Genomic DNA, 26,443 nt, shown 5'->3' on the forward strand with positions numbered 1-26,443 from the left:
TTGCTATTAGATAGATAGATAAGAAAATATAGTATAATAAGATGTATGTATTATATTGTATTACTGTATACATTTAGATAAATCACAATAAAAATATAATGTATTTTAAAAATTAATGAATAAAAATTAATGATTTTTTGAATTTTTTTCTTACCCAGAGAAAAATTTTGCACAATCACGTTCTAATAAATTTTTATTGAAACAGAATAATAAAAAGAAATTCGTTTTTCCGCTATTATCATAAGCCAAACAGTTGAAGCGAGCTTAAATCAGAAAACACAAGCATATAAAAGGGAATATATAATTATTCCATTTGACTAATGTTTTTATTAATAAGCGATTGACACAGTGACCGTCCTAGGTCACGTAGGTAAAAACGAACAGAGAAGAACGATAACTCGACTAACGAAATGGGAATCTCTCACTTTATCACTTGACGGACTTCGGGAAAACTCAAAAGTGCACAGGAAAGTTCGCTTGGCATTTGTAATAGATGCATTAACAATTAACATGTGCACACGTGCAAGCGAAGAAATAATGTGACCATACACATACAGATACGTATAAAATTAACATTTATATTCCATTAAGATAAATACAATTATGCGGCGAAGTAGAGAGGTGCCGCAGTGAATGTTTTCATAACACGATGCGAATAAAAATATTAATTATCCTAACTAACGACATATACAAATATGTAAAGACGATTTAAAGATGCGGTACCGTTATTACCTGTTCCTTGAAGCGTCTTTCTCGTTCTTTCCGTCTTCTTTTGCCTTCGTCATCACATTCTCGAAACGTTGAAAAGAGAGAGAGAGAGAGAGAGAGAGAGAGAGAGAGAGAGAGAGAGGAAGAAACAAGCACGGTCCATCGCCTGTGGGCGACTGCGTATCGCGCTTTTCCCCTTCGCTTCATCTCCTTTCCTTCTCCCCCCGCGCGTGTATTTTCATGCCATGCGTAAAATCTCAGGGTTGTTAACCCCCGCAATGAGGTTGCCGAAAATTTCGCGCCGTAATGGAAGTTTCACTTGGCGAGCCACTTTCATGTCTCTGTCTCGCGGAAATTACAGGCTCTCCGCCTCTCTAATTATTCGATCGCTCGAATTCCCTCGCCAAACTTTCGATATGACCGATCAGGAGGAACGTTTTGTTATACGAGCGACGTTGTCGAAGACTTTCTACTCACCGTCGACGATGCATCGGATGCGTGTAAAATGATTTCGAGCGATCATTTTGACAAACGGAAAATATTACGCGCGTACATATGCCTTATTTTACGCTCTTCTTTTGCAAAGAATCGAGTGCAGGGCGGTATCGATCGGTAATATATACTTTTATTTTGATACTACATAGATATCTGTAATGTATATAATTTTTTTTTTTTTTTAATACGAGTTCCAGCTTTAATTTGCAACGGTCTTGTTTTTTCCGCAACTTGTTGAATAATGATGTTCCTACTTTGCGTTATCGCTGATTACATATCGTACGTCCAATTAAAATAATGCCGAACCGTTACGGAGAACTTCGTTTTCCCGATATATATTTCATTACTATTACATAAATAATTAAGTAAAGAGATCACTAGTTACACGCGAGTCGGACGATTAAGATGCCGGCTTATTAACCGCTAATCGACATCGATCGTAATTACGCGGCGCGAAGTGGCACGATTCTACGGAAGCGATTCGTTGCCCTCTTTTCTCGGCCTTTCGCGACCTCGCAGTTTTATATTCCCGAGAAGAGGAAAAATAAATCGAAGGGAAAAAAATCCGTAAAATCGAAAGAATAATCTGAACGCGCGCAGTTACGGTTATCGAGGATGCATTTGTCGCAGCGTGTGCATACTTTTACGCAAATTGAAACGAATATATCGACCGATTTTCTCGAATATGTAACACGCGAATAAATAAAACGCGCGAAACGGAGAAAAGTATAAAACAGCGACCTATTAACCGGCAATCGGCAGACGTCGTCTAAACAGCGAAGTGGTACGATTTGGAATGGCGTGCCGAGAGCGTTGTCCTCTTTCGCGAGGGGGGTGTCCGCCTACCTGCAGGCGATCGTAAAGTCACCTGCCGCATACCTGTCTGCCTCGCCTGTCTTGGAGGCTGGAGGCGATCGCCGCTCGTTCACCTCTCTCGCTATCTCTCTTTCCCTCCGTCATCATCGCGAAAAAAACATTCGCTTTCACGAAAGTCCATATCTCGTAAGCCTTTCCTCCGTTTACACGTTGCATAGCGTCGCTCTTATGTTCGAGACCGGAGAGGATGTGCAGCGCGCAAGGGATCTTAGGTGAAATCCGTTGACTTTTGCCGGCTCTCGCGAAGAAGCTTACACAGTTGCAAAAACGAGAAAGTCCGATACGCGCGCGCGGAAAATCTCGGGAGCTTTCCGTCAAGATACAGATGCGATAGTTGTGAAATTTTTGACAAGTACGTTTTTCTTTCCGTAAATATCCCAAAGCGCGTCTCCCAGATACGGTCAGCTGCCGCCGATCGGAGTCGGGAAAAAAAAAGTAGATACGAACCGGTCGCTAGGACCGTAACGCTTGTAATTCTTTTCGCGGCACGACGATAATGCGCCCCTTCTTAAGTATCTCCGCCGACGAGTTATCGGACGAAATTCTTGGCCCCGTTGCACCTCGTTCTCTCCACGTTCTCGCTTCTCGTTACGAGAGTCACGTCGCGATCCACCAGTTCTATCAAATAGTTGCCTCGCGGGAATCGCGATCACCGTGCCGTTAAACGACCGTATTCGTTACGCTCGCGACCACCGCCCGATCAAAGTCGTCGATTTTCTATCATATACGCGCGATTTCACGCGCTCGTGCGTGAACGCGCGTCGCTGCTATTTTACGGTAACGAGATCAACCATTCGTTAGCGTGTCCCTTATTTGTAAAGTAGATAGTATTCTTTTTTTTCTTCTTCGTTGCATCACGAGAGTTTCACATTTGATATTACAGTGATTAACAAGATTTTAAATCAGTTTCAATTCAGAATCATGTTTATATTTCATTTCGTTTTTTCTCAACATGAGAAATTGATAAATGAATGTTAAACGTAAAAACAACTTTCCCGGATAAATCATAATATATCTTGTGTGTGAAATATTATTCCTCTTATCGTTCGTATAAACGAAAAGTTGCGTGAAAGATTTTCCAGCCGTAGGGCGATAAGTTGTTCACGCTCGATGCATAGAAACTAAGGAAAAACGCGGCGTCCTGGGCTGTAATTTTATTATCGGCGCGAGAAACCAAAACGCGTATGCGTTTGCAGCGGCGTTCGTTCCAGCAACCCAGATCTCCGGCACGATAGAAATATACCGTTAAAACGCGCCACAGCAGGCTTGCAGCCGTTACTTCTCGTTCGACGAAACGTTGACTGGCAGGAATCTCCTCCGTTTCTCTCTCTCTCTCTCTCTCTCTCTCTCTCTCTCTCTGGCTCGCGTGATCGGTCCAGCCGTAGATCGTTTCGATTCCGCGAGGAAGGATACTCGAAATTTTTACAGATATAAAGGTACACTTATCGCGCGATACGTTTTTGCTATTTCTGTCACGCCTGAAAATTTTATAAACGCACATCATTAAGAAAATACGACTTAAAAAATGATGTCACGTTAATAATAGAATTATTTCAAAAACGTTACAAATATCGCTAAAGCGCGCGCCTTTTAGGTTGACCATATAATCAGCGATTCTCTTTCTCCTTTCCTCTTTCTGATTTCACCTACATACGCATTGTGCTATATTAGTGAATTTCCGGCATTCGCGCCCGCATATTTGCGAGACGCTCGCACGATCCAGCTGAGCGAAAGTGCTCTTACATCGCGGCGAATTATCGCTGCCGGTGGGAAAGAGGATGGTATTCAATATGATTCCCGCGGACAGATTCACACTTGCTCCTCTATTACTCGAGTTTCGCAAAGCGAGACATTACCGCATGTCCGACACGTCTGACGTGATTACGGCCGCGAGGTACATCAGGCGAGAGAAGCGGATCGACGTAACTGGAGTAAGCCTCCTTTTTCCCAGCGTTAATTTTCTCATCGCAGGTGATTCCGCGACGCATTCCGTCACATCGCGTCATCGTGAGCGATGAGATATCAAAGTTCGTTTAGCGGAATATTGCGACTCTAGAATATATTTTCGTCAAATATATTTTCTGTGTCGGTTCCTAAATCCATAGTAAAAACTCGAGTCAAAGTCGGTCGTTATCGTTTTCCACGGAGCGATATGTCGGAGCCGTTTACGGATTACCACTCACGCGATATATCGCGTTCAAATATATTATTGACGTAACTGGAGTAACCTTCTCTCCTTTCCTATCAGCTCTCTCCTCGTGATCCAACGGCTACGAAAATACGGTTGTCCGCATCCCTATCTTATGGCTGATTTTTAAAGTGTGCGATATAAATGAAAATAAGGATATAAATTGTATCGTTGATCGGTATATTTAATTTAACTGTATTTTGTCACTTTTCGTAACATTATGAAAAGCGTAGAAACTTGAAACACGCTAAAGTATTCTCTAATTATGATCTAACATTATAAATCGACAGTTTTCTGAGAATAACTAATAATTTTTATCATTTCGTACAAACTTTTAGCGGGCCACGAATGAGAACTTGACGAAAATAAGAGTCTGTGTTGATTTAGCGAAGCGCAAATTTACATACATGTAGCCCAAATACGGGAATTCGAGATTTATTAGTCGCGTCGAGGTAACATCCAGGCTGAGAAAGATCGTTTCGTGACGCGAAGTAAGAAAGTATAATACACGCGGAGAGAAGGCGTATACGAGAGCTCGCAGCCGCCGGCACTTTTCTCCTGGCTAATCGTTATGGAAAGTCCGTGGATAATATGGGACGTTGCGCATCGTGCGGAATCTCGCGTAGGATCGAAGCTCCGTCGTTGCCGATGCGAGGCAAATTACATACAGGGAGCTGGGACACGAGGGACGGCTCATCAATCGAAAATAAAAATACGTATCCGCGAAATGTCGTCGAGATTGTGACGCGATATAAAGACGGGCACGCGGGTGCGTGAATGTTAAATCGGGGGTTGTTTTCTCACGAAATTCTGTGCGTGAGAATTGGCCGGCTAATACGATATCCACGGGAACGTTCTCCGAATATGTCGTTGGATTCGTAAAAAAATTCCTTCCAGCGATTTTCTCTCGATTCAAGTTTGATCGTCTTGTTGAAAGTCCGGCAGATAATATGGGACGCAGGTAGAATCTCGTAGGATCAGTTCGGCACGTCGACGACATTACTGAGGAAAGGAGTGGTACACCCGGAGCGAGAGGATGGAAGAACGGTCGCTGTAAAAGAGATTGGCGACCTGACGGGGAGAAAGAACGGGAGAGCGAGAGAAGGGAATGCGCGCGAGCGGGATGGAAAGTGCGATAGTGGGTAAGAGTAAGAGAGAAGAGGAGACCACAGAATGCCCGAGGTGCACGGTGCGAGCGAGAGAAAAAGAGGGACTGTTCGAGGGACGGTGTTCGTAATCAAAGGGGCAACCCGCGGCGTGGAAGAAAGTCAGGCTCACCGAGCGGCTCATCAGTCCGGTACGGTGCGGTCTTCCGAATGCACGTCGATATCCCGCCGCGTGTCGTTGACAAGGTGCCACGTGATTTCGCGCCAACGATCGCCACGCAAGCCACGCGACGCGCTCGTTCACCGGTGTAGTATCGCCTGCCGACTCCGAAATACTTGGACGCATCCGCGATCGATCGACAGTCGATTCGAGACGGCGAGATAGAGCGGTTCGTTGGGTTCTCGAGAAAATTTCACCGCGAAACGCATGGATATAGATCATTGGAAAAGAGCGTGCAAAGGGATTAAAAAATTCCAGATCGATTTGATACGGAGAATATTACAATACGAACGAGTGGTAACGAGAGAAATTTGTGCAATACTCATGAGTGACGGATGAATGGTACGTACCGGATGATAAGCAATTAGAAAATTGCAAGGGAATAAAAGAAATCGTCGTAACATTGAGAATATTAAATCTTTTTCCTTGTCCGATTTTTGCCAGCAGTGAACAAAGCTTTGAAGTAAGTGCGAAACATTGCAAAAAAAAAAAAAAAATACATGTAAGCGAAATACGAGACGATAACTGTATAAAGAATCTAAAGAGATATATATATATATATATACTAAAAAATCACATTAGCATTCAGTTTTTCACGAGGCATATAATATATATATGATATACATGTGACTCGGTATCAAAAGAATGTTTGTTTAATCCATTTAGCGATACTCTATATGCGTATATTATATGGCTTCGGGGTATATCGTCATAAAGATTTCAAACTATATTGGACATTTTTAATAATTTTAGCTTAAATGTGTAATAAAATTTTTATTAAAGATATCAAACTAGCCAAAAGAATAATGACAGTTTTAAAAGGATCTTTCTGTCAAACTGAGAAATGAAAGATCGATATATATTCATCGTAATTAAAAAGATTTCTCGCGAAACCAGTTTCAAAATGTAGGTTTATAGCGGTGTTTTCTTCGTGAATTTTTGCTTGCACGGTACATTCCTCTATGCATAAAAAATTATTTCCAATTTCGTGAAAGTTTCAGCCGTGTGCATATTGCTTCGGGTAGGAAGCGTGCGTTGCAAAAGGAATTATTATGCACGTGATTATCCGTCGATCGAAGTATAAAGGAAGAAACGAGCGTTTCAACATCGAGACGAGAATTTCTCGGATAATACGCGAGCGTGAAAAAGAAAATATTGAAAAATAATATTACATCAAAGATATTTTTACGAGATAGCGCATCTCATCGCAGTGCGCATTGTTAAACTATATCTACAACAAAGAAGATATAATCGAGGATCTCAAGACGAAATAGAGAAAAACGATCTTTTTCAGCGATCGCGCATTTTTTCCGCGATTAAATCGTCTGCTTCGAATAAACACGCGTCTTCCCACGCACGCGTAATCTATAACGACGCATAAATCGCGCGTTATTGTATCCCCCGTATCTTTGGATACGCGCCGCGATGCGTCAAAATTGATTGTCGTTTCAGGAACCAGCTGGCTGATATCCCAGAGGGACGAGAGGGATTTAAGTAATGAATGGAACACGTTGTCAAAATTCACGGAGCGTGTCGGTTGGCGAGCGCCAACCAGTTGTTGCATAACCCGGCGCGTTGCGTTTATATGGCTGGGAAAATGCGGAATTCCGAAAGCGCGTACAATCCCATTTAGAGCGCGAACATTACCGCGCGTAACATTCGCGAAATAATGCGTTCGCGCGTGACTTCTTAGATTCGCGCAATTTGCATCCCCGTTAAGACATTCCCCGCTTCCCTCGCGCTTGATTATTTCAATTAGCGTTCAACATCGGTACGTTACGAGACGACGTTGCACGCGAGCGATTCAAGCTTCTACGACATTAACCCCGTTTATCACGGCGGGCCTCACGTGCATCCATTATATCGAAAGCTTACCGGGTGGTCATAATAATTATAGCTACATATAAATCCTTTCCCACGCGCCAGCGGATGGAATGTATTAATTAAGAGAGGAAAATGCGATTTATTCGGCTGTCGTCGTATTTCTTTTTTCGATTCTTCCTCGCGAAGTGTCGCTAAAGCTTATTATACGGAATATATTGTCACGCATATGGGATCAAGGATTAAACTGACGTCAACCGCAAAGCCTGATCGGACGTATTTAGGAATCGCGGTTTAGCTTTTGCGATATTTTTATGAGGTTTCGAGGTTTGCCCACGTTAGTACGAGAACCAACAGCGGCAACAGCATATCGAGAATGTGGCGATCGGCCTGCGGCTACGAATTCCGTTACACGCACTTGTACGGCTCCATGGATCTCCCTACACTCTGCCCACGATGAAATTTTTATGCTCCATCTGCCTGCCTGTGATTTTCGACGCTGATTTAAATCCATCGCTGATTTAAATACGCGTCTTACTTGATGCAACGTAAAAAGAAAGATGTATAATTATTAGAGCATCGTATGACACATGACGCGAGTCGTAAAATATCGACGACGATTGCGAATGCGCAAGTAATTCATAAAAATAAACCAACTCGTGCTTCCGACAAGTAAACTAATTTTATAGCTACAATGTGACGTAGGAAATTGTCGCCGATGCGCTCAATTAATTTCGAACGGTTGCGCAGTGGAACTTTATGCGGGGATATTCATTTAACGAACGTCATCGGCTTTAATGAAACTTGTACTGTTATCTCAGCACGTACAGTAGTACATTTTGCTCGATCATTATAATTTATTCAGTATTATTATAAAAATTTTAATACCGATGTTAATTCTTCTCTTTTCTCCTACAAAAGAGATGAAAGACGTACACGAATGCGAAACATTTACCTTTCGACGATCGTTGGAGGAATCTTCGCGATCAGCTGATTGCTCGACAGTGACCCCGAGGGTCAATCTACTTTCTACTTCTCGCATTCTACCGAGATCAGAGGTGATACAGACGACGGGAGGCTGTGCACGATGTTCCTTCGAGTGGAAGCGGACATACTTTCACGACGACGGATGGTATACGTATCGTTAAATTATCGGGATGCTGATGAGTGAAAACGGATGGAGGCGGCGCGCGTTGTTCTGCCTGCGGAAGAAAAATAAGGAAAGAGATTTATTAGCTAGGATTAACTCGGAGAGTCTCCTCGGAAGAATGTTTATGACAACCGCGGAGAATCGCATCGAGAAAAAACGTTGGCATGAGAAATTTATCTTTCTAATATACCGGTTTGCGATACCTGACATGCAAGATAAAAGCGAGCGATAAAATCATATTCGATTAAAAAGTTTTTACAGATTTGTTCGATATTCGATAATTCAAAACTTTAATAGCGATTAAATTATTTACAAAAGAAAGAGAGGAAGAGAGAGAGAGAGAGAGAGAGAGCGCAACCATCGCCGATGTATCTGCAATCTTCGAAATACAATATCTGGCGTAGAATGTGATGGCACGAGTGAAGGTCAGCCGCGACGAAACAAAATGTCAAGCATAACAGAATACAGCTTACAGTTAGCGCATCTCGCTGAGTATACAAAATACTTCGCTTCGCGTGAAGTATAATTTATAGCGACACGTGTCCTGCTTGTTTATAATTCGTTCCGCTACTATCTATGCGTAATGGCGCGATTAGTAAAACGAGCAGGTACGACAAGAAACACGAAAGTTCCGTATTAAGTTGGTCGCGCGATCAGCGCCGGTATGTAGTCGCGAGATCGCTTAACGATCGTCGATGCTATGTGACACCATTTGTCTGACGTCTAATGTCCGCTGATAAATGAACTCGCGTATTTCGAGGGTAAATGGGTATAATCAAAAATTACAACATATCTAACAAACCACGAGAAGAAATCGGAAATCTTTTCATAGCAAAGCGTTTTTACGCGTTTGTCGCGACGACAGACGACTATATCGAACGTTTTATTAGTTTCCTATGCATCGATGGACTAAAAGTAACTCCTCACGAGATATATAAGCTTAAGCAGGTTTCGCACCTATAAAAGAAACTTGTCTCCCGATTACGCCACAGAATTATCTACAATGATTTGACCTGTTTTCAGGGAGTGGCCAACATTCCAGCGGAACATAAAGATCAGCGAGCTTGCGCCATGAATTAAGATCGATTCGGAAAATGGACGTCGCCAAGGGCACAACGGAGGACTTTGTGACAGTGGTCAGCGTCGGCAGTCAACCGGCGTCAGAGAATTTCGTGACCGTTCTGTCGATCGGCAACGGGAAAAAGAGCGATGCCGGAGAGTCGTCCGTATCGAGTAAAAATGGAGCGACGAACGGGATGGACGTACATCTCGAGGAGGAGGTCGAGATTTTCAGACTGCCCGGAGAACGGCTCGGCTTCGGACTCAAATTCGAGGGAGGAAATAAGACGTCCGAGAGGGTCAGGAGATTGTTCGTGCAGAGCTGCGCGGAGCAAAGTCCGGCCAGCAGAGCGAAGTGTTCATGGGGCACTCTAGGCGAGGGAGACGAGGTAATGATGATATACTCCGAGAAGAATATTAAATATTTTTTTTTTTTTTTTACTTTCAATCTTTCTATATTTATCCCGCTGAGAAAAGGATGTTGAGGATGATACGCGCGAGCAAAGCTTTAGCTTTCTCGATCTTATTTCTCCCGCGTTAACGAGCGGCTAAAAGACATCGGCCGCTTTCGGTGAAATGATATATATGATATTTCGTGCCGTAACACGCGCGAATATATAACGAATTCAAGAAAGTAGCATTCATGAACATGTATGATTCCATTCAATCTTAACGGTACGTGAAATCTATCGCGTCATTACGTGTCGCTTTCAATTACGGAACCGGCAAGTTCCCTCTGCAATTGGATAAGGATCACAATGACTAGTCGCTAGATTCTTACTGGTATTTCAATGAATCGGTGTAATGACTGACGTGCAATTATTCGCACGCATCGGGCCGCGACGCGCCTGCACCTGTGGCGTAATGTCATCTTGAATGGTGGAGGAAAGGAGAGAAAAAAAAGGGGGAAAGGTCTTTCTCGCATACTCGAATTTACGTACGTGCCCCAAAATTTTTTTCGCTAATAAAAAGATTGACTTTAATCGCATCATACGTACGGTCCGTCGTATTTAAAATTAAGGTCGCGAATTGTGGGAATAGTATTTATATTATGTGTCAAGCGTGTGTATTTGTATTTTGTGGAACAACCGTTGAAACAAGACGTTGTAAATGCACTCTTCCTTCGGCTCCCACGGTGCGCTCCGTCATCTATATGATTTTCAAGACCTACTTCCTACGTAATAACTCTCAAGACTGGCTTTCCTCTCGCCCCCGTCGCTTGTTTACATTGCAAATTATTTGCGGGCAATAATAAGACTCGTCTACTTCTCGTATAGGCTCGACGATCACGTTGCATATTTTTCGCAGGTACTTTCGATCGACAGTATACCGGTGACACACATGACCCGATTGGATTGCGTGAGAAGACTGAAGGAATCGCAATTAGTCATTAGGCTGATGGTGAGATGCCGCGGTGCTCTCAGACCCGAAGTAGTGAGCGCCGAGAGAAAAATCGAGAAGAGCAAAGTGCCGCCGGAATTACCCGCGGCTCCCCCGCCGGTACCACCGCGGAAACTGAGGCAGCCACGAGGACCCGCAGACGGCGAAGCGAATCCTAGTCCTGTCAAGAAATTGTGGGAATCGAGCCCGAAATCGCCGGCTTCGCAGACGAACGTAAGTTCTTACGAGAGTTGCGAATCATCGCCGAGAAGCGTCAACGGTTTATCGCATCCAGAGAGCACGAAGGAATCATCGAAGAACCGCTCGCCAGAGTTTACGAAATCGAAGCAGGTTGTAATCGCGAATAAGAAAATAATTTAAGAAAAATTCAAAAAAAAAAAAAAAACTGCGTTGAATAAAAATTAAACAAAAGATGTAAGAAGATTCCTCCTTCCTCTGACTAAAAAGAGATCTCCGTGTTTCTAGGAACCGCCGGAAGCGATGGTTTATCTGGATGCGCGATCACAATGCGACTCCACGCATGGCAGCACGTCCGACGACACCGGCAGCTCCATGTCCACCGTCATGGACAGATTCTCGACCATATCCGATCGCGTGTCGACCATCTCCACGGCGTCTACAGCGTCGACCACCGGCTCCGAACAGCCGAGCGAATTCGCGGGCGTTGATCGAGACCTCGAGCGATCCTCGTCCGATCGAGACGCGCTATTGTCGCGAGCGATTTGTCCGCTTGAGATGCTCGAGAGGGACTTCTCGAATCCGCCCGATTATCTGCTACGTCGTCTCGCCAATTCCGAGGCGGTGACGCACGTGGAGTCGCGAGGCGAAGTCGAGCGTATCACGGCGGTAGTCGCGCCGAACACGGTGCTGATCGAGGAAACCATCACTCTTCAGCCGCCGCTCAGTTTTCAGGACGCCCCATTGAGTTACGGACACGAGGCTAGGCCGGATCTCTTCTACACGGCCGACCTGGCCGCCGACTCGACAACGCATTTCAGGCCAATTAAGGATGACGTGGAGCTCGTGGAGCGCGTCAACGGCAGCGTCCACGAGGAGGTGCGCGTTTCCGGTACGGAAAGAAGCCACGGCGTCAGGTCATCGCCGCCGCCGTTGCCGGCTAGAAATCACGTTAACAGGATCTGCGTGAATCAAACGAGCGAATCCGAAAACGATGCGCGAATCTCAGAAACGGTGCCCGCCTCGCCCGAGAAGAAACCTTCGGAAGCTCCTCTGTTACCACCGAAGCCGATGCCGAGAAAAGATGTTAAAGCTAGACGGAAAAGACCACCTCCGCCGCCTCCACCACCAATTATAGCGCCACGAAGAGAAATCAAATCTTCATCGTCAATCGAATCGAATCATCTAACGGAGAAGGAAGATATTTCACAAGAAAGCGCAGAATGTATTCAACCAGGATCATGCGACTCCTCGTTAAACAGAAACAACATTCCCCACGAATTTTTGATTGAAAGATTCGAAAATTTAGATGGAAATAGCGACAGAGAACCTAACGCGAAGAACGTTTGTCTCGACCATGAGAAAGATAAAGCTGCAAGTTTGAGGGAAGACGCACAAACGAATAAAGTATTTGAAATTATCGAAATCAGGATGGCCAAAGGTTTGCAGTTTGACCAGAAGGAGAAAGTCCCAAGGAATGAGCCGAACAACGCATCGGAAACGACGAATTGCGAACAGAATGGAATTAAAGTAACAGATAGAAAAAAACATGATCAATCGCAATCTATGAATAATTCGAATGGAATTTCGACGGAATTAAATTCGAGTTTAGGATCGACTGATGAACGCGTCGACGAGTCAAATAACGAAGAGGAAAATCATCTTGACCCGGAAGGTCTTTATCGAGAAGAAACTCGGACGAATGACGGCGATACTTTCAACGAAGCATTTCCATTACACGCAGAAGATACTTTATCGATTGATAATACGCTGCGAGAAAGCGAGGATGACGAAACGTATCGATCATTGGATGAGATAAACGATGATATGAAAAATCCGGATGTGAATCGCATGCTAGAGGAAGAAGGAGACACAACTGACGAAAGCGATGACGGCGATTATTACTGGCAAAGCAATCTCGCTACTATCGGCGAAGAGGAGGAGACTTCCTTGGAATATGTGAACGCGTAAGTTTAGAAATATATATATTCTAATTTCTCAAATTACACAGTTGAACAAAAAATAAGTTTTTTTTTTAGCACAAAAAAGGATGATCATTTCCTGTAAATTTTTTCATCGCCATTTTCAAAAATTTGCGGTTGAAATTGCAGCTATTTTATCGTTTTATAACATATGCGATAGATTGGAAAAGTTTTGTCGCCATCGCAAAAATAATTAAGTATGCTGTTAAGATACTTTTGAAACGCAAAAGAAATTTAATTATACTTAATAAGATATTCTTAATTCAATGATCTGCTCTGAGAAAATTGCAAATTGGGCAATTGAAAAATCTATCAATTTTGTTGAAATATATTTATACGAATGAAAGAGAATCGTAATATAATAATAGGAAATTCGGGATTTATGTCTCCACTTTCGCCGCACATTGCATTTGAAACTTTCCTCGATATTAATATGCAATACGAATAGCAATTACAGTTGCGTACAGAGCTAATCAGGATAATTCCGTTTATTTGCTTGAGCAAAGTATGCGAGATGAATCGCTGGGAATTGTGTCGAGACATATATGACTGCAGAGCCCGTTGCGATGCAGTGCTGCGCGCGAATAAATCTTAAAAAGAAATTAATTCACTTTCCTTCCATGGGTTACCCGGATTTACCTGACGCGCGCGGCATGTGGAGAAAAAGGTTAATTGATCGTTCTAGGATCTAAGAATAGGAAAGAGGGCTGTCGATTACTGGGAATCGAACCGAGTCGTTTGACTCGGTCGTCCCACGGAGGTGAACGCCTCCATGCAAATGCTCGACATTTGCTTCGAACAGCAATCTCTCCTTCTTTGCATGACGTTGCAATCTCTCCTCTTTTAAACTTATCCGAATGGCGATTGCCGCTTATTAAAGATCTCAATAGGTCCCGTCGGCGTTAAAACGTAACGGCGAGTTATATCATTAATAATTTGTTATAGCGTTTAGAATTTTTTTATCTTTTTGTATCACGGTTACACACAAATGCCGCGCAAAACGTAATGAGAGATTAAATACAAAGAGCCATTTCCGAGCTGCCTGAAAGAGATATTTTTTCCGACCTCTGTTGCAGCAACGCAGACACGAACGATTCCAGCAAGTTGACGGCAGAGCCGGAAGAATCGTCTCCCGCAATCAAGAAAGATGCGTTCGTTAAAAACGGTAAGTCTGTTCTCTCATATAATAATTAAGCTTTTAATTAACAGTCAAAATACGATTTGAGTCAATAAAACGCAATTTATCCAATTAAACGCAAGAATGCGAGGCCAGCGCGGAACGATTAGAGATCCGCTCGTTAATAGCAAAGGCAACAAATCAGGCATTTGTGTCCATTGAGGCTGACTGCGTAAAAAAGCACTGTCGCCAATTGAGGCGACCTTGAGCCGATTAATTAATCGATCTCGTTTTCGATCGTCATCGTCGATCTCTTATCGAAACGTTCTTCGACTGCAAGTGTTACTCTATCATTAATGAAAACACGAGGGCAGGAAATCCTGAAAGACAGTCGGGTGCGAGACACCGGCCACGAGGACACTCGGTATACGCGCCCACGCTACCGTAACGCGCCGCCGTCGAGTTTTATAAAGGTTACGCATTAATCACTTCGCGTTACGCGCCGATTCTATACGGTTCTCCGGTTTCGCGCGGGCGCGAATGCATTGAAAACGGAGGCAGGCCGCGAATCGAGGCAAAGGCGCGCCTTCCTCTCGCCAGGAGTGATTCTTATTCACCAACGTGCATTCCGGTATTTTTTTCACGCGAATGACTAAACGTGTACGCGCCCGTATTTCTTCTCCGCGATATACAAAAGGCACGGAATCTTTTACTCAAGACGTCTTTCGGATGCTTGTTTTATGCTAGAGAGACTTTGTTATCCTTCTTATGGATATTCCGATAACTTTGGCGATAGTATTTGATAAATATTTTAGCTATTTTTTTGCAGCAAAAAATTCCTAATAATTTAACACAATCTAATTTTTGTTAAATAATTTTATCATCTAATCGTATATAATAAAAATTATATATACAATAGATAAAAATTTTTTTCTAAATTAAATTAAATTTATTTCTTAATTTTGGCTTTATTTTACTTTCCACTATTTTGCTTTAATTTTATTAATAATTCGAGAAGAAACAGCCGTAGATATTTTTATCATCAATTTCAGCATTCAAAATATCTCCAGAGAACAATCTCATATCGTATCGTCAAAGTTATCGAAATCTCCTTTCAAGTTCCTTATAATTTATTTCTACATGGAGAAATCTCTCTCTTCGCGATTTCCCGTGGACATAGAAGTGCTTATCTTCAATGAGATATTTGCGTAATATCCTACTCTTCGCGAGAACCATTTAGAGAGATACGTTGTTATTCCGCGCTATCATCTCGTCTCACTACAAAGTACATATAAGGAAAAAATAAGTATTCATTTTGTCAATGTAGATGAATGATCGATCGATCGAAAATAGTAATCCCGTAGTGTAGAAGTACCGGAAATCGTGTGGCGGGTGTGCGCGCGATAGCAATAATTCGCACTGTACGCACGATGAAGTATATATTATTATCAAGAGCAATGATAAGGCACATACACATCAATCGCGCATAAATATATACAGCCTCCCTCTCCTGCGCTCTCCGCGCATCCTTTTTCAAGATAGTAGATGCCGTACGTCTTAGAGTAGTAGAGAAAAACTCGAAGAGAGAAAGAAGTTTACTACGATGAAGGGAATTATGCGAGAATGGATAATAAAAACGTTCGTACAATAATTATTTTGCCCGGTACTTTTTTTAGAAACGTATCGCTCACGCACATTTTGCAACATCAGAAACGACTTGATATAATTTTCTAACAACGAGCTTTTGCTTCCCGCACGATGTCGACATCGCCATTATGCGGGATCTCTTTCTCCCTTCTCTTTTTCTTTTTGTTTTTTTTTTGCAACGCGAATGGCGCGATTCGTGAAGCGAAAAACACATATGACGAAAGAGTGGATCTTCAACGGACGAGACTTTACCGTAGCCGGACGCTTCGCGTTAAGCGGAAAATAAGGAAATTCCGCGACCGGCGCTCCTCCGCTCGAACGGGATGGATTCTCGGCCGCCAGGTGGGTGTGAGAACAAAACCGTTAAGAGAATAATTCGAGAAATGCCTAGCGAGCAAAGCGAGCTCTCTACGCTCGTATCGCCGATGAAGCTGCGGTGTGTATATATATTCTCGCGCGCGATGTTCGTATTAAACGCGAAAATTTACGGTCAGGCGCCAGCCGCGACCGATCATCTTTTCCAACAAACACCGTTTCTCAACTCCGTTAAATACGGAATCGTAAAAATTATCATACGGTATTCATTATAAGCCTCTCGAATCTAAATACGCGAGAACACATCGGTTCTTTAATCTCAATTATAACGTTTGAAGCAAAATCAGCTGTTAAAGTTATGAAATTTTTATGAAATTAATTTCCTATATTTTAAACTCGAGTTTCTCCATTATATTATTGATTCGGATTATTATTATATTTAAAATATCTCAAAAATATACCGACGACAATGAAAATGTTCCAGCGGCGATATTTTATTTAAACCGTAGCGTTGCACGCGCGATGTATCATTGTATTCTCGATATTGAATAGTTAAATGAGAACACGTCGACAATTCCCAACTTCTCTCTCCTAAGTTAATTATCGTATACATATACATATGTAATATCGTTCCGTGACATTTCGTGACAATCGATCGGACGTCGCGCGCGAGCATCGCACGCACCCGTTATAAGAGATGGACACGGCTGATGTCGTGGGTCCGGCAAAGCTTACCAGTCACAACAATATGGCGATTGCCCAGCGGTCCCAGCAAGTCCCAAGCCGCAGCCACCGCGAGTCGTCGAAGCTCTTCCCAGTGGCTGACCGCGCTCAAGGTCCCATTCCCCCTTAATCGCCTTCCTTTTCTCGATCTTTCACTTTGTTCACTTCCAATCGAAGAGACGGCGATCTCTGACGCACATACTTGCGTACTGACGTACGTCTGTACGCGCGATCGCAGAAGACGGCATTCCACAATCATCGGTCCCTTTGTACGTGCACGTAGTATACCGATCTAAAGATAACAAACGCGTCGTCGAAACTCGTACAAATCTAACTGTCACATTGGCATCGATTGTTCTCACCGAGAGGGAGAGATAGTTCTTTAAAATTTTTTCAAAGCCAAAGTTTCGCCTTGATCGATATACGCGTTATTATTTTATGTCAATATTCCTTGGGAACGATCTTTGAAGATGACGAGAGAAAAATGTTTATTTATTTGAATTTTAATAAATGTTTCAACAATCATTAATAAATCGATGACTCGAAGAAAAATACAATGATACGATTGTTTAAGATTGATCGATTTTACGTCGCCCCGAGCAACGAAGAATGAAAAATGGGGATCGTTAATGTAACATGCCACTGTGCGATCGCTCGTTTTACATCTTTATCTCAGCAGATTCGGACGATTCGCTTATCTACATTATGCAAAAATATACAAACGGAAAGTACATTCCGTAATTTCAGCCGAACCGTGTATTAAAGGTCTAAGCTCTTAAGAGGATCGACCTTTCCCAGGCGATCTGACGCCCGTTTCAATTTGCGATTGCAAAGGGCGATTATTAGTCTTGACCTCCCGAGGGAAGCTTTCGATCTCGAAGTAATTAGCGAACATTGATACTTACGAAGTGCTTTCTGTTAAATCGTTGATGTGCATAAATTTGCCAGACAGCCACCATTTTACCATCTACCATCGCGATAAAATAGTCTTAAGATTATTTGACGTCAATTTTAATCTACGATCGTAGCGGATCGCAATCTCGGATTACATAGAAAATGATGCGCCATTCCAGAACTCAACGGAACATTCGCGGATATGCGTGTTCTACAATATATACAAAATCCACGATCAGATATTATTCGTACAGAGAATAACGGATCGGAATAAGATATTTTCTAAATTTAAAAATATGAAACAAGAGTATATAAAATTCGCATAAATTTTTGCTCGAAAAGAACGTCGTCTTTTATATTCTTGAAATTTCATATTTTCAAATCGCGACACATCTGATTTCAGTTCGATTTCGTGAACGCGATTCGCGCGTTCAGAATCGGGGATCACGTTCGAAAGTGCCGAAAGAATTCCGCATTCGATCTGACTCGCAAAGATACACGTAATGCGTCCGATCGAACGAGTTGCATTCCATCGCGCCAACTCGAACGGTGCACGCTGTATAAACCCGCCTAAAGATGAGTCTCCCCAAACATTCAAGATCGACCGGTATCAACGAATTCAACGGAGTACTTCTCGTTGAAATTTACGATTGGCGCGAGAAATGGAAATCAGTCGTAAATTACGTCACTTTACGCGTTTATTAGAAGAGAACAGATGGGCACATTACATCCTGGATAGGTATCAGGTCGCGTGAATCGCGCTTGAGAAAATCGATATCAAAAAGAATTATAGTTATTGTTATTCGTTTGGAGAATGTATTAAAGAGAGAGAGAGAGAGAGAGAAAAGGAGATAGACATTTCAGTTGGTCGAGTCAGGTCAGCTGCGGTTTGAAAGGATCTACTATATGCGCCTACACGGGCATATCGAATACAAGATCCGAGAGACGACATTCCGTTGCCGGCAACCCGGAAGCGCTCCGCGTGCAGCGACGTCGATGTAATTAGTTACGATATGCCTTATACTTAAGACGCGTAGAGATCGATCCGTAAAGTTGACGAGCGACAGGATTACTTGCATGTCGTAAGAAAGGATAATCGTTCGATCGGAGATAATGTATAAATAAACGCGTGGTTACATCTTCTTTCCGTGGTGCATCATCTCGCGACGATCGTTTTGTGCCAACGTCCGCAATTTACATCCTTTTTTTTTATAAAAGTATTTACGTAAAGTATTTCTATAATATTTTTATGGTTTCGAATGGGGATTATCGCGAAACCATTTCTCGCACTTCGAAATATTTATAGATATAAGTTGAAAATAAACAATTTTTAATGGGTGATATAATCGCTTACGAAAGTCCATTAAGATGTAATCTATCTTCAAACGTAACGGTTAAAAATAGTTTTCTTCTATTTTCAAGGTCTGACAATCTTCTTATTAAGCGTTATATTGATGAGAAAAAAAAATAAAAAAATAAAAATAAAATTTCCTTTATGCCATCGACCTGTCCAATGTATCGGTGAACAATTTTAAATCGCCAATCTCGTACGACAATGAATAGACCTTGACGTGCGTAAATCCAATATTATCGTCACGTTCAGGATATCGGTCCATCACGCACGGCACGCATGCAAATATCCTCAGATAGCGGTAATCCCTTACATGTCATGCGTTTACAAATAATGTAAAAACGCGAGTATTGAGTGCCTGTAGAGTAGATTGAAAATCCTTTCGACATCATTCACGAGACTCGTTTTATGGAAATCTCTCGGTAAAAGAGAGTAGGATTTCCGCTTTTCGCTTCGCGGAACGCTTAATGAAAACTCCAGCTTATAATTACGTTATATCGCGTTGCGTCACGTTCAACCGTGTGTCATAATATATAATTCAATATCGTTACGTAATACGATGACACTATCGGAGATACGGTCGTATTTGAAAGCGTACGTCCTATTTATTTTCGTTAAAATGTCCCGCGATCACTGTCTATCAAATTTCATTCGATAAATCGAATCTGATAACGCAAGTCACACTTCTGTGACTTGGAATGCACCTCGTATGAATTACGCTCGTACGGTATAAGAATAAGAAATAGCCGAGCGTATGGCGGCGAGCTTTCATAAAGTGCACTTCGACCGGCTCCGCTTTACGACACACCGAAACACACGCTCTTCGACTCGAGGAAATTTGAGCCTTCAAAGGCCAGCTAACTTCTTTTAGCGGCCACCCGAGTTCCGTGACTTATGGCATGGACAGTGATGCCCAAACAAAGGTCTTCTATTATATATACACACATACATATATATTATGTTGTTATGCAATAGAATACAGGATAGATCGAGAAACGTAGTTTGTATAATCGAAAGAGAATAATTTCTCGTGCAAAAATAAGTCAAAATTGTAAAATGAAATTATTTCATACGGTGTTTGCTTTCGAGGAAATTGAATTTAAAATCTGGAAATTTAACTATATATTTATTCTTTTTAAAGTTTGAATAGGATCTTTGATAGTTTAATAAATATTCGCGTGATAGAGAGAAGAGAGAGTTGCATTTTTTTTTAATTATCAAATTATTATATTATATATATATATATATATTGTAAAATAGAAAATTATACTTTACAGGATAAGATCGATACATACATACACATATATATGATCTACGTTAAATTACGTACGATTTCATAAGAAAAATTATTTTTAACTTTTTCTTCCTCATACTCCGCATACACTTGTAAGGCTTTTAAAATGCAAATTTATGAAAGACATGACAGATAATGTGACCTTTACTAAGTTGGAAAGGCAATCAACGCGAAAGAGTGTCACACACATACATACTCGTCTAGTTGAATGCAGGAATCTCGATATAAAGACATAATATCGAAATCTATCTTTCAACAATTCGGCTCGTATTGTGTGTACGTATTGCGCGACTCCCTATATGAATCGCGAAACGATTTATCAAATTCGATCTTTTCGGTTTCGAAATGTATCTCGCAACAATGAAAAGTCGTTCTTTTGTTCGGCGGAAATCATATGCGGCAAGCGTATATCTTAAATCGATTCCATATAGTTCTGATCCATGTTAGAAATCCAATAGACAGATTGTCGCTAATCGCTACATTGTTATGCGATATAGGATACATCTCGAGAAACATAGCACAACCGAAAAGGAGATAAGTAATTTCTCGCGTCGAAATGTGTAGAATAAAAAGATGTTTTCGTGTAGGATTCCAGAGAGAGAGAGAGAGAGAGAGAGAGAGAGAGAAAACCGATTTTTTAAAATTGCAAAATTATTAATATATTTACGCTTTTTTTAAACTTAAATAATTCTCCAATAATTTAATAAATTTCACGTGAAACGAGAAAAGAGCTGCATTTTCAAATATTATAAAATTATATTGCAAAATAAAATTATATTCTATAAATTAAATTAAATTGATATTTATAAATACAAAAATAATTTTTATAGCAACGTTGTTGTTTCGTGTGTTATTTAAAACATATATAGATAAATATAAAATCATTAATAAACAATCAATTAACGATATAAAAATCTGAGGAACATGAGATATTTTCAGTGAATCGTTACGTATAACGAATCGTATACTGGCATTTAACGGACTTTAGTATGAAAGCGTCGCGATTCCTCCGTAAGATGAAATTTCGAAGAAAAGATGATAGCGTATGTGAACCGATACGAGGGACAGTCAGCGTACTATCCGATATACCGGCTGCTGTATAAATTAGCGGCTTTCAAATATCGAGGTATTCGTAATTTTGGCGAATTTATCGGATCAATTTACACACGCGTGCGCGTATTTTACGATGCTATCGCGAGTTATCTCGAAGGTAACCTATCGGGAGTAAAGGCACCGGTCTCCCCTCGAGAGAGACCGGTAAGGAAGCGTCGTCTCGCTCGGTGGAAAGGGATGCCCGGCCCGTCTCGAGCAGACGCAGAAGAGAAGAAGGCGTTCGCCAGTCTCTCGTCGACTCTCAAGTCAAAGCGTTCCGTCGACTCTCCGCGTGCGCTCTCCTTGCATAGATACGGTTCGCCTATCGCTCGGATCGAGTGCCCTTCACAAATCTCGAAATCGTCTAAACGATTATTTCCACCTCGATTCGTGCGTCCATTCCTCCGCAAATTCCTATCGCGATATAAAAAGGTCTCGGATAAACGAATTTTCGATCGGCGTTGTGGTACCAGAACACGCATCGCTTGGATTATTTGAAACATTGTGAGAAGTGTATAACGAAAATTTCCTATTTTCACGAAAGCATATTCTTCGCGCTCGGTATAGCGTAGATCCATCGTTTCATGGTTCGCCTAAAAGTAACCGTTTGCGAGTGCATCGTTTTCAAGCGCGAACACGTGCTCCCGTTACGGAGATTATTAAGAGCGCGGGGGCAATCGCGAAATTGAGGATAAACATTCCGCGAGGCTCACAAGAATTATAGCGCAAGTCTCGTAGAGACTCGACTATCGCGAGAGGAAAATATTTGTATCTCCGGAACGGTAAGATATTTACGAATACTTGTTAATCTCGATTTATAACTTGCCGTAAACACGTTTTATGCCGGATCGAATTTTTTAATGACTTTACATTCATGCGTGAGTCGCATACGTTCCATGTTTTATCGAGACTAACAGTTTTACTTATGCGTATGAATGGGCAAAATTATTAGTGTACTTTATGATATTTATAAGAATGCAAAAATCATTATTATCAAAATGTAATATTTGAAATGTATGTGTATATGCTTTACAGAACAAAGGAAAAATTAAACATACAAAAAACAACATGCAACACTGTAATATAATTTCCATAATATGAAAAGAATCTGTGAGATAATATCATGATAATTATTCTATAGTAATATGCATTTATTTTGTATTATACCGTTTTTTCTTCTTTACATGTATATATTTATTTTCTATATATTTTACATTCAATGAATAAATATTATTATATAATCATCCGATTATATAATATCACACCGTAATTGCGACTGTTTGGCTAATGAGGCAATGAATAAAACAATCTTGACTTATGAAAGTTGAGAAAAAAAATATTTAAGAAACAGATCGCTATATAAACGTCACGTATATTTAACACTGTATTATAGTTAGGCATTAAAATATAATTTTAGAAAATGTTTTATATTTTTAATAGTGAAAATGTATCAAATAGCTAAATAGAAAGTTGAGTATGGGACGTATGCGACTCACAGAAAATATTATTGCAAATTTACTAAACTATCTTTGCAATACGTACTATTCTACAAACAATTTAATGGGCTACATGAAATATAAACGACGCGAAAAAGTTTCGCCAACAGTAAGCGTATCTCCTATTGTGGTGTACACAAGGGAATCGCTCTAATACCGAAGGAAGGTCAATTTTATGGCGCTAATCGAACCGAATCGATTCACAAAGCACCTAGACTCCAAATATCTATACTTGTTAGTACAGTGAGATAACAATTGGCCTTTGCTGAAAAAATTCAATAAAGCACGATTGCAGTTAATCTCGGCGGTAAATTAGACTCTCTTAAATGGGTTAAATATGTCGTTTCCATGCTGATTTCAAAACCGAATTTTAAATTACGGTTTGGTGCAATCAAATGGCGGTTGATTTCGTGATTAAAACGCAATCGCTTCTTCGGATTAATCGCGTATAATAACACGGCCGCCATTTGAAGAAAACAAAAACTGTTATTGTACTGAATTTGTTATGATCTCTGATAGAAGAATGCGCATCGATCAAGCACGTATGAAATAAGCATATTCAGATTGTGAAACATTTTTCCAAGATTCAATTGTGTAAAGTTTTATAAAATCTTATCTTTCATAACGTAATGTAAATGTATAGATTTATTTTGATAATAATACACGCCATTGATCATATCAAGTTTAAAGAATTATTTAATGCAGGAAAATTTAATTTTTTATTGTAGAAAAAAAATCCTCTCTCGAATAATGCGTTTCACGATTCAAAGAAGAAAAAGAAAAAAAAAACACCCCTTACGCAAACTGCTTTCCCTTAATATAATTGTCTTGATAATTGTTTCAAACGTTTGACCATCGTTACATAAAAACGAATGCTAATTTTTATCTTGTAACTTCACAAATATCGTGGTATATTTGTACGCAGCTGTATCTAATTGGAGATGAAATAGAACGAAGTTTATATCCGGCGTCGCTGGTCTCCTTCCACTCACTTTCGCTCGTTGCCGCCCACAGAAAAATGCAACAGCTGTTATGCATACGCCGTGATATTTTCTGAACCTCAAGGGTAAAGCGCGCTCTAAGGGCCCCGTGAGAGGCAGCTGTTGGCGTCGCGGATGGACTACACCTGCTTGAGAAAGTATTTGTCGATGCCATTCGTTCATTTTTTTTTTTTTTTTTTTTTTTTTTTCCCTTTGAGAGATCACGTTTTGACTCTCAGTCCTTCTCAAATAAATCCGCGAAACGCGCCTGATAGTCTATAAAATCCTTTCAAAAATGGAACGGTTTCCATCTCGGATTCTTCAGAAAATCTGCAGATTGTTTGAAAAAAGTCGATAGATAGAGATTCCATAGTACCTATATTTTTTTAAATAGAAATAATACATCCGTGGAGATACATTTGCAGAGTGCTAATTTTGGATAACTTTCAATATTTCTCAAGAACGTCGATTATATCGATTACTTAAGGCAAACGTCTTTTTTTCGATATCGCGCGGCAAGTGCGCGTGTACATACGTCATTCGCGGCGGAAAAGAGATAAAGGAGACCCGGCTCATCGCAGAAAGCACAATTAGCTCATTCATCGTTCCCGTCTCTAGTATCAGCGTACACGAACGTGTACGTTATTAAACGTGCATACGGCTGACAATCGCGCATACGAGAAGAGCCAGGGTTGGTTTATCGGTGCAGGCGCCAAGTAGTCAGTCACTGTGACTCGCGAGATACATTCTGTTAGGCATACCACGCCGCGCGGCGTTCAAGAGAGTTTATTATAACACTAACAGCGTGCCTTGTGTACATCGCGTGTATCGAGTACACGTGTAAAGGTATTCGCGATGGCGGAAGATCACCGCGCATAAGAGAGGTCCTGCGCGCGCGTCTGTTCTTCTCGTAGAGATACATCGTTTACGGTTTCTGTACTTGGGTAAAAAAGGATAAATATACGCTAGAACGAGAGGGAGATGTATAATTTAAATAATACGCTTTGTATTGTAACTTTGTCTCTTTCCGAGATGCGCATCCTATCAGAGATAAGACGCACATCTCGATCTCGAATAATGGAATGTAATCTTTTTTTATCTCGATAAGTTTCGCCGGTTATTTTTACTCGAGATCCTTTTTTTTTCCGGGTCTAAAAAGGGCGGATAGCCTGCGGCATCGCGGCCGCGAAAACCGGCCCTCGACGCGAGAGCGATCGGCCGAGAGCGAATTCCACTGCTCGGTGCACAAGCGTGAGAGGAGTTGGATCGCGCAGCCGCGGGGCTAAATTCCCAAATACGTGCAACGCGTAATTCACTAGGTCGAGGTCGTTACTTAATCGAAATCGATGCATCCCTTCGATCGTATATCCATTATAGCGCCTCTAGGATAAAGCGAGAAGCGATGCCAGAAATAGAATATCGTTCTAAGGCTAAAGTATCTCTCTCTCTCTCTCCCCAAATAAATTCGTATAATATGGAAATACTTGATAAATGTTTCCCAACTTGTAATACTCTCTTGAAAAAATAATTGTAGTCAATCAAAAAACACGTGTGTGAGAAATATATCATTTAACATTTTTTTTTTCCCCCAGAATATTAAGAATGAAAAATTTCCTTATTATAATATTTTTTTTTTATTTGCACTCTGGTAAAAATTATATATTTTTTCTAAAAATGAATCAGTCAAGTGTTGAAGAAAATCTCCCCGATTGCTCAGGCCTGTGAAAAATCACGATATAAGACTCGACGTCTCGTTGGCGAGAAAACGTTATTTAAGAACGCTGATAAGCGTTGGCAAAGCACACGTCCTCTTGCCACATGCATAAGGCGTCTTCTCTCACCTCACCAACACATCTCGCGGACGCGAGAGTGGATACGCCTATTACCGCTGGCGAGATTAGAGCAATTTATAGTATCGTCTGAGAATACCGACCCACGCAGCGAGTAGTACCGTACTTCCGGCCGAGCATATGTTAAAGCGATTTCGTCTGGTTGCTCTTATTGCGATTCCGTATCGCGAGCTAAAAACCGCGCCGAGAGAAGCGCGTTGCGCAAGAGAGCTGAAAGACACCAAGCTCTCGGATCGATAATTCAACGAAGAGAATTTTCTTGAAAAAAAATTGAATCTCTGAAAGGGATAATTCTCCCCGATAATGGAATATGTCATCCGGATAATGTTCGTTAAATTTACAAGGTTCCTTCGCGGAACTCGCGGTCCGTACCACGGCTGGTTACAGGTTCGCAAGCGCGTTTCCCGATAATCTCGCCCACGCTATCATCGGCACGCCAAGTACGTTAAACGCAATACTTTATTTCACCGATACACGACGTCGCGGCCGGCCCGTTTCTTT

The 26,443-nt window shown here is 41.4% G+C and overlaps 1 protein-coding gene and 1 long non-coding RNA gene across 2 annotated transcripts in view; one reads left to right on the forward strand and one right to left on the reverse strand.

Annotated features, from left to right (window-relative positions):
- Nucleotides 1-6,927: 6,927 nt before the first annotated feature.
- The window catches only part of LOC138932877 (uncharacterized), a 36,619-nt gene continuing 17,103 nt past the window's right edge, over nucleotides 6,928-26,443 (reverse strand). Inside the window, exons 3-4 of the long non-coding RNA XR_011446860.1 lie at nucleotides 8,370-8,616; nucleotides 6,928-7,951 (exon numbers count right to left, since the gene is read on the reverse strand). This is a non-coding gene — a long non-coding RNA (uncharacterized lncRNA). The remainder of the gene's footprint in view (nucleotides 7,952-8,369; nucleotides 8,617-26,443) is intronic.
- The window catches only part of Bbg (big bang), a 34,585-nt gene continuing 17,785 nt past the window's right edge, over nucleotides 9,644-26,443 (forward strand). The window contains exons 1-4 of the mRNA XM_070295120.1: nucleotides 9,644-10,012; nucleotides 10,932-11,354; nucleotides 11,490-13,168; nucleotides 14,260-14,348. Coding sequence (XP_070151221.1) covers nucleotides 9,659-10,012; nucleotides 10,932-11,354; nucleotides 11,490-13,168; nucleotides 14,260-14,348 — 2,545 coding nt within the window. The 5' untranslated portion in view covers nucleotides 9,644-9,658. The remainder of the gene's footprint in view (nucleotides 10,013-10,931; nucleotides 11,355-11,489; nucleotides 13,169-14,259; nucleotides 14,349-26,443) is intronic.

The sequence above is a fragment of the Polyergus mexicanus genome, unplaced genomic scaffold (assembly GCF_030449975.1).
Source record: "Polyergus mexicanus isolate NDT 795.1 unplaced genomic scaffold, iyPolMexi1.0 SCAF_4, whole genome shotgun sequence".
NCBI lineage: Eukaryota > Metazoa > Arthropoda > Insecta > Hymenoptera > Formicidae > Polyergus > Polyergus mexicanus.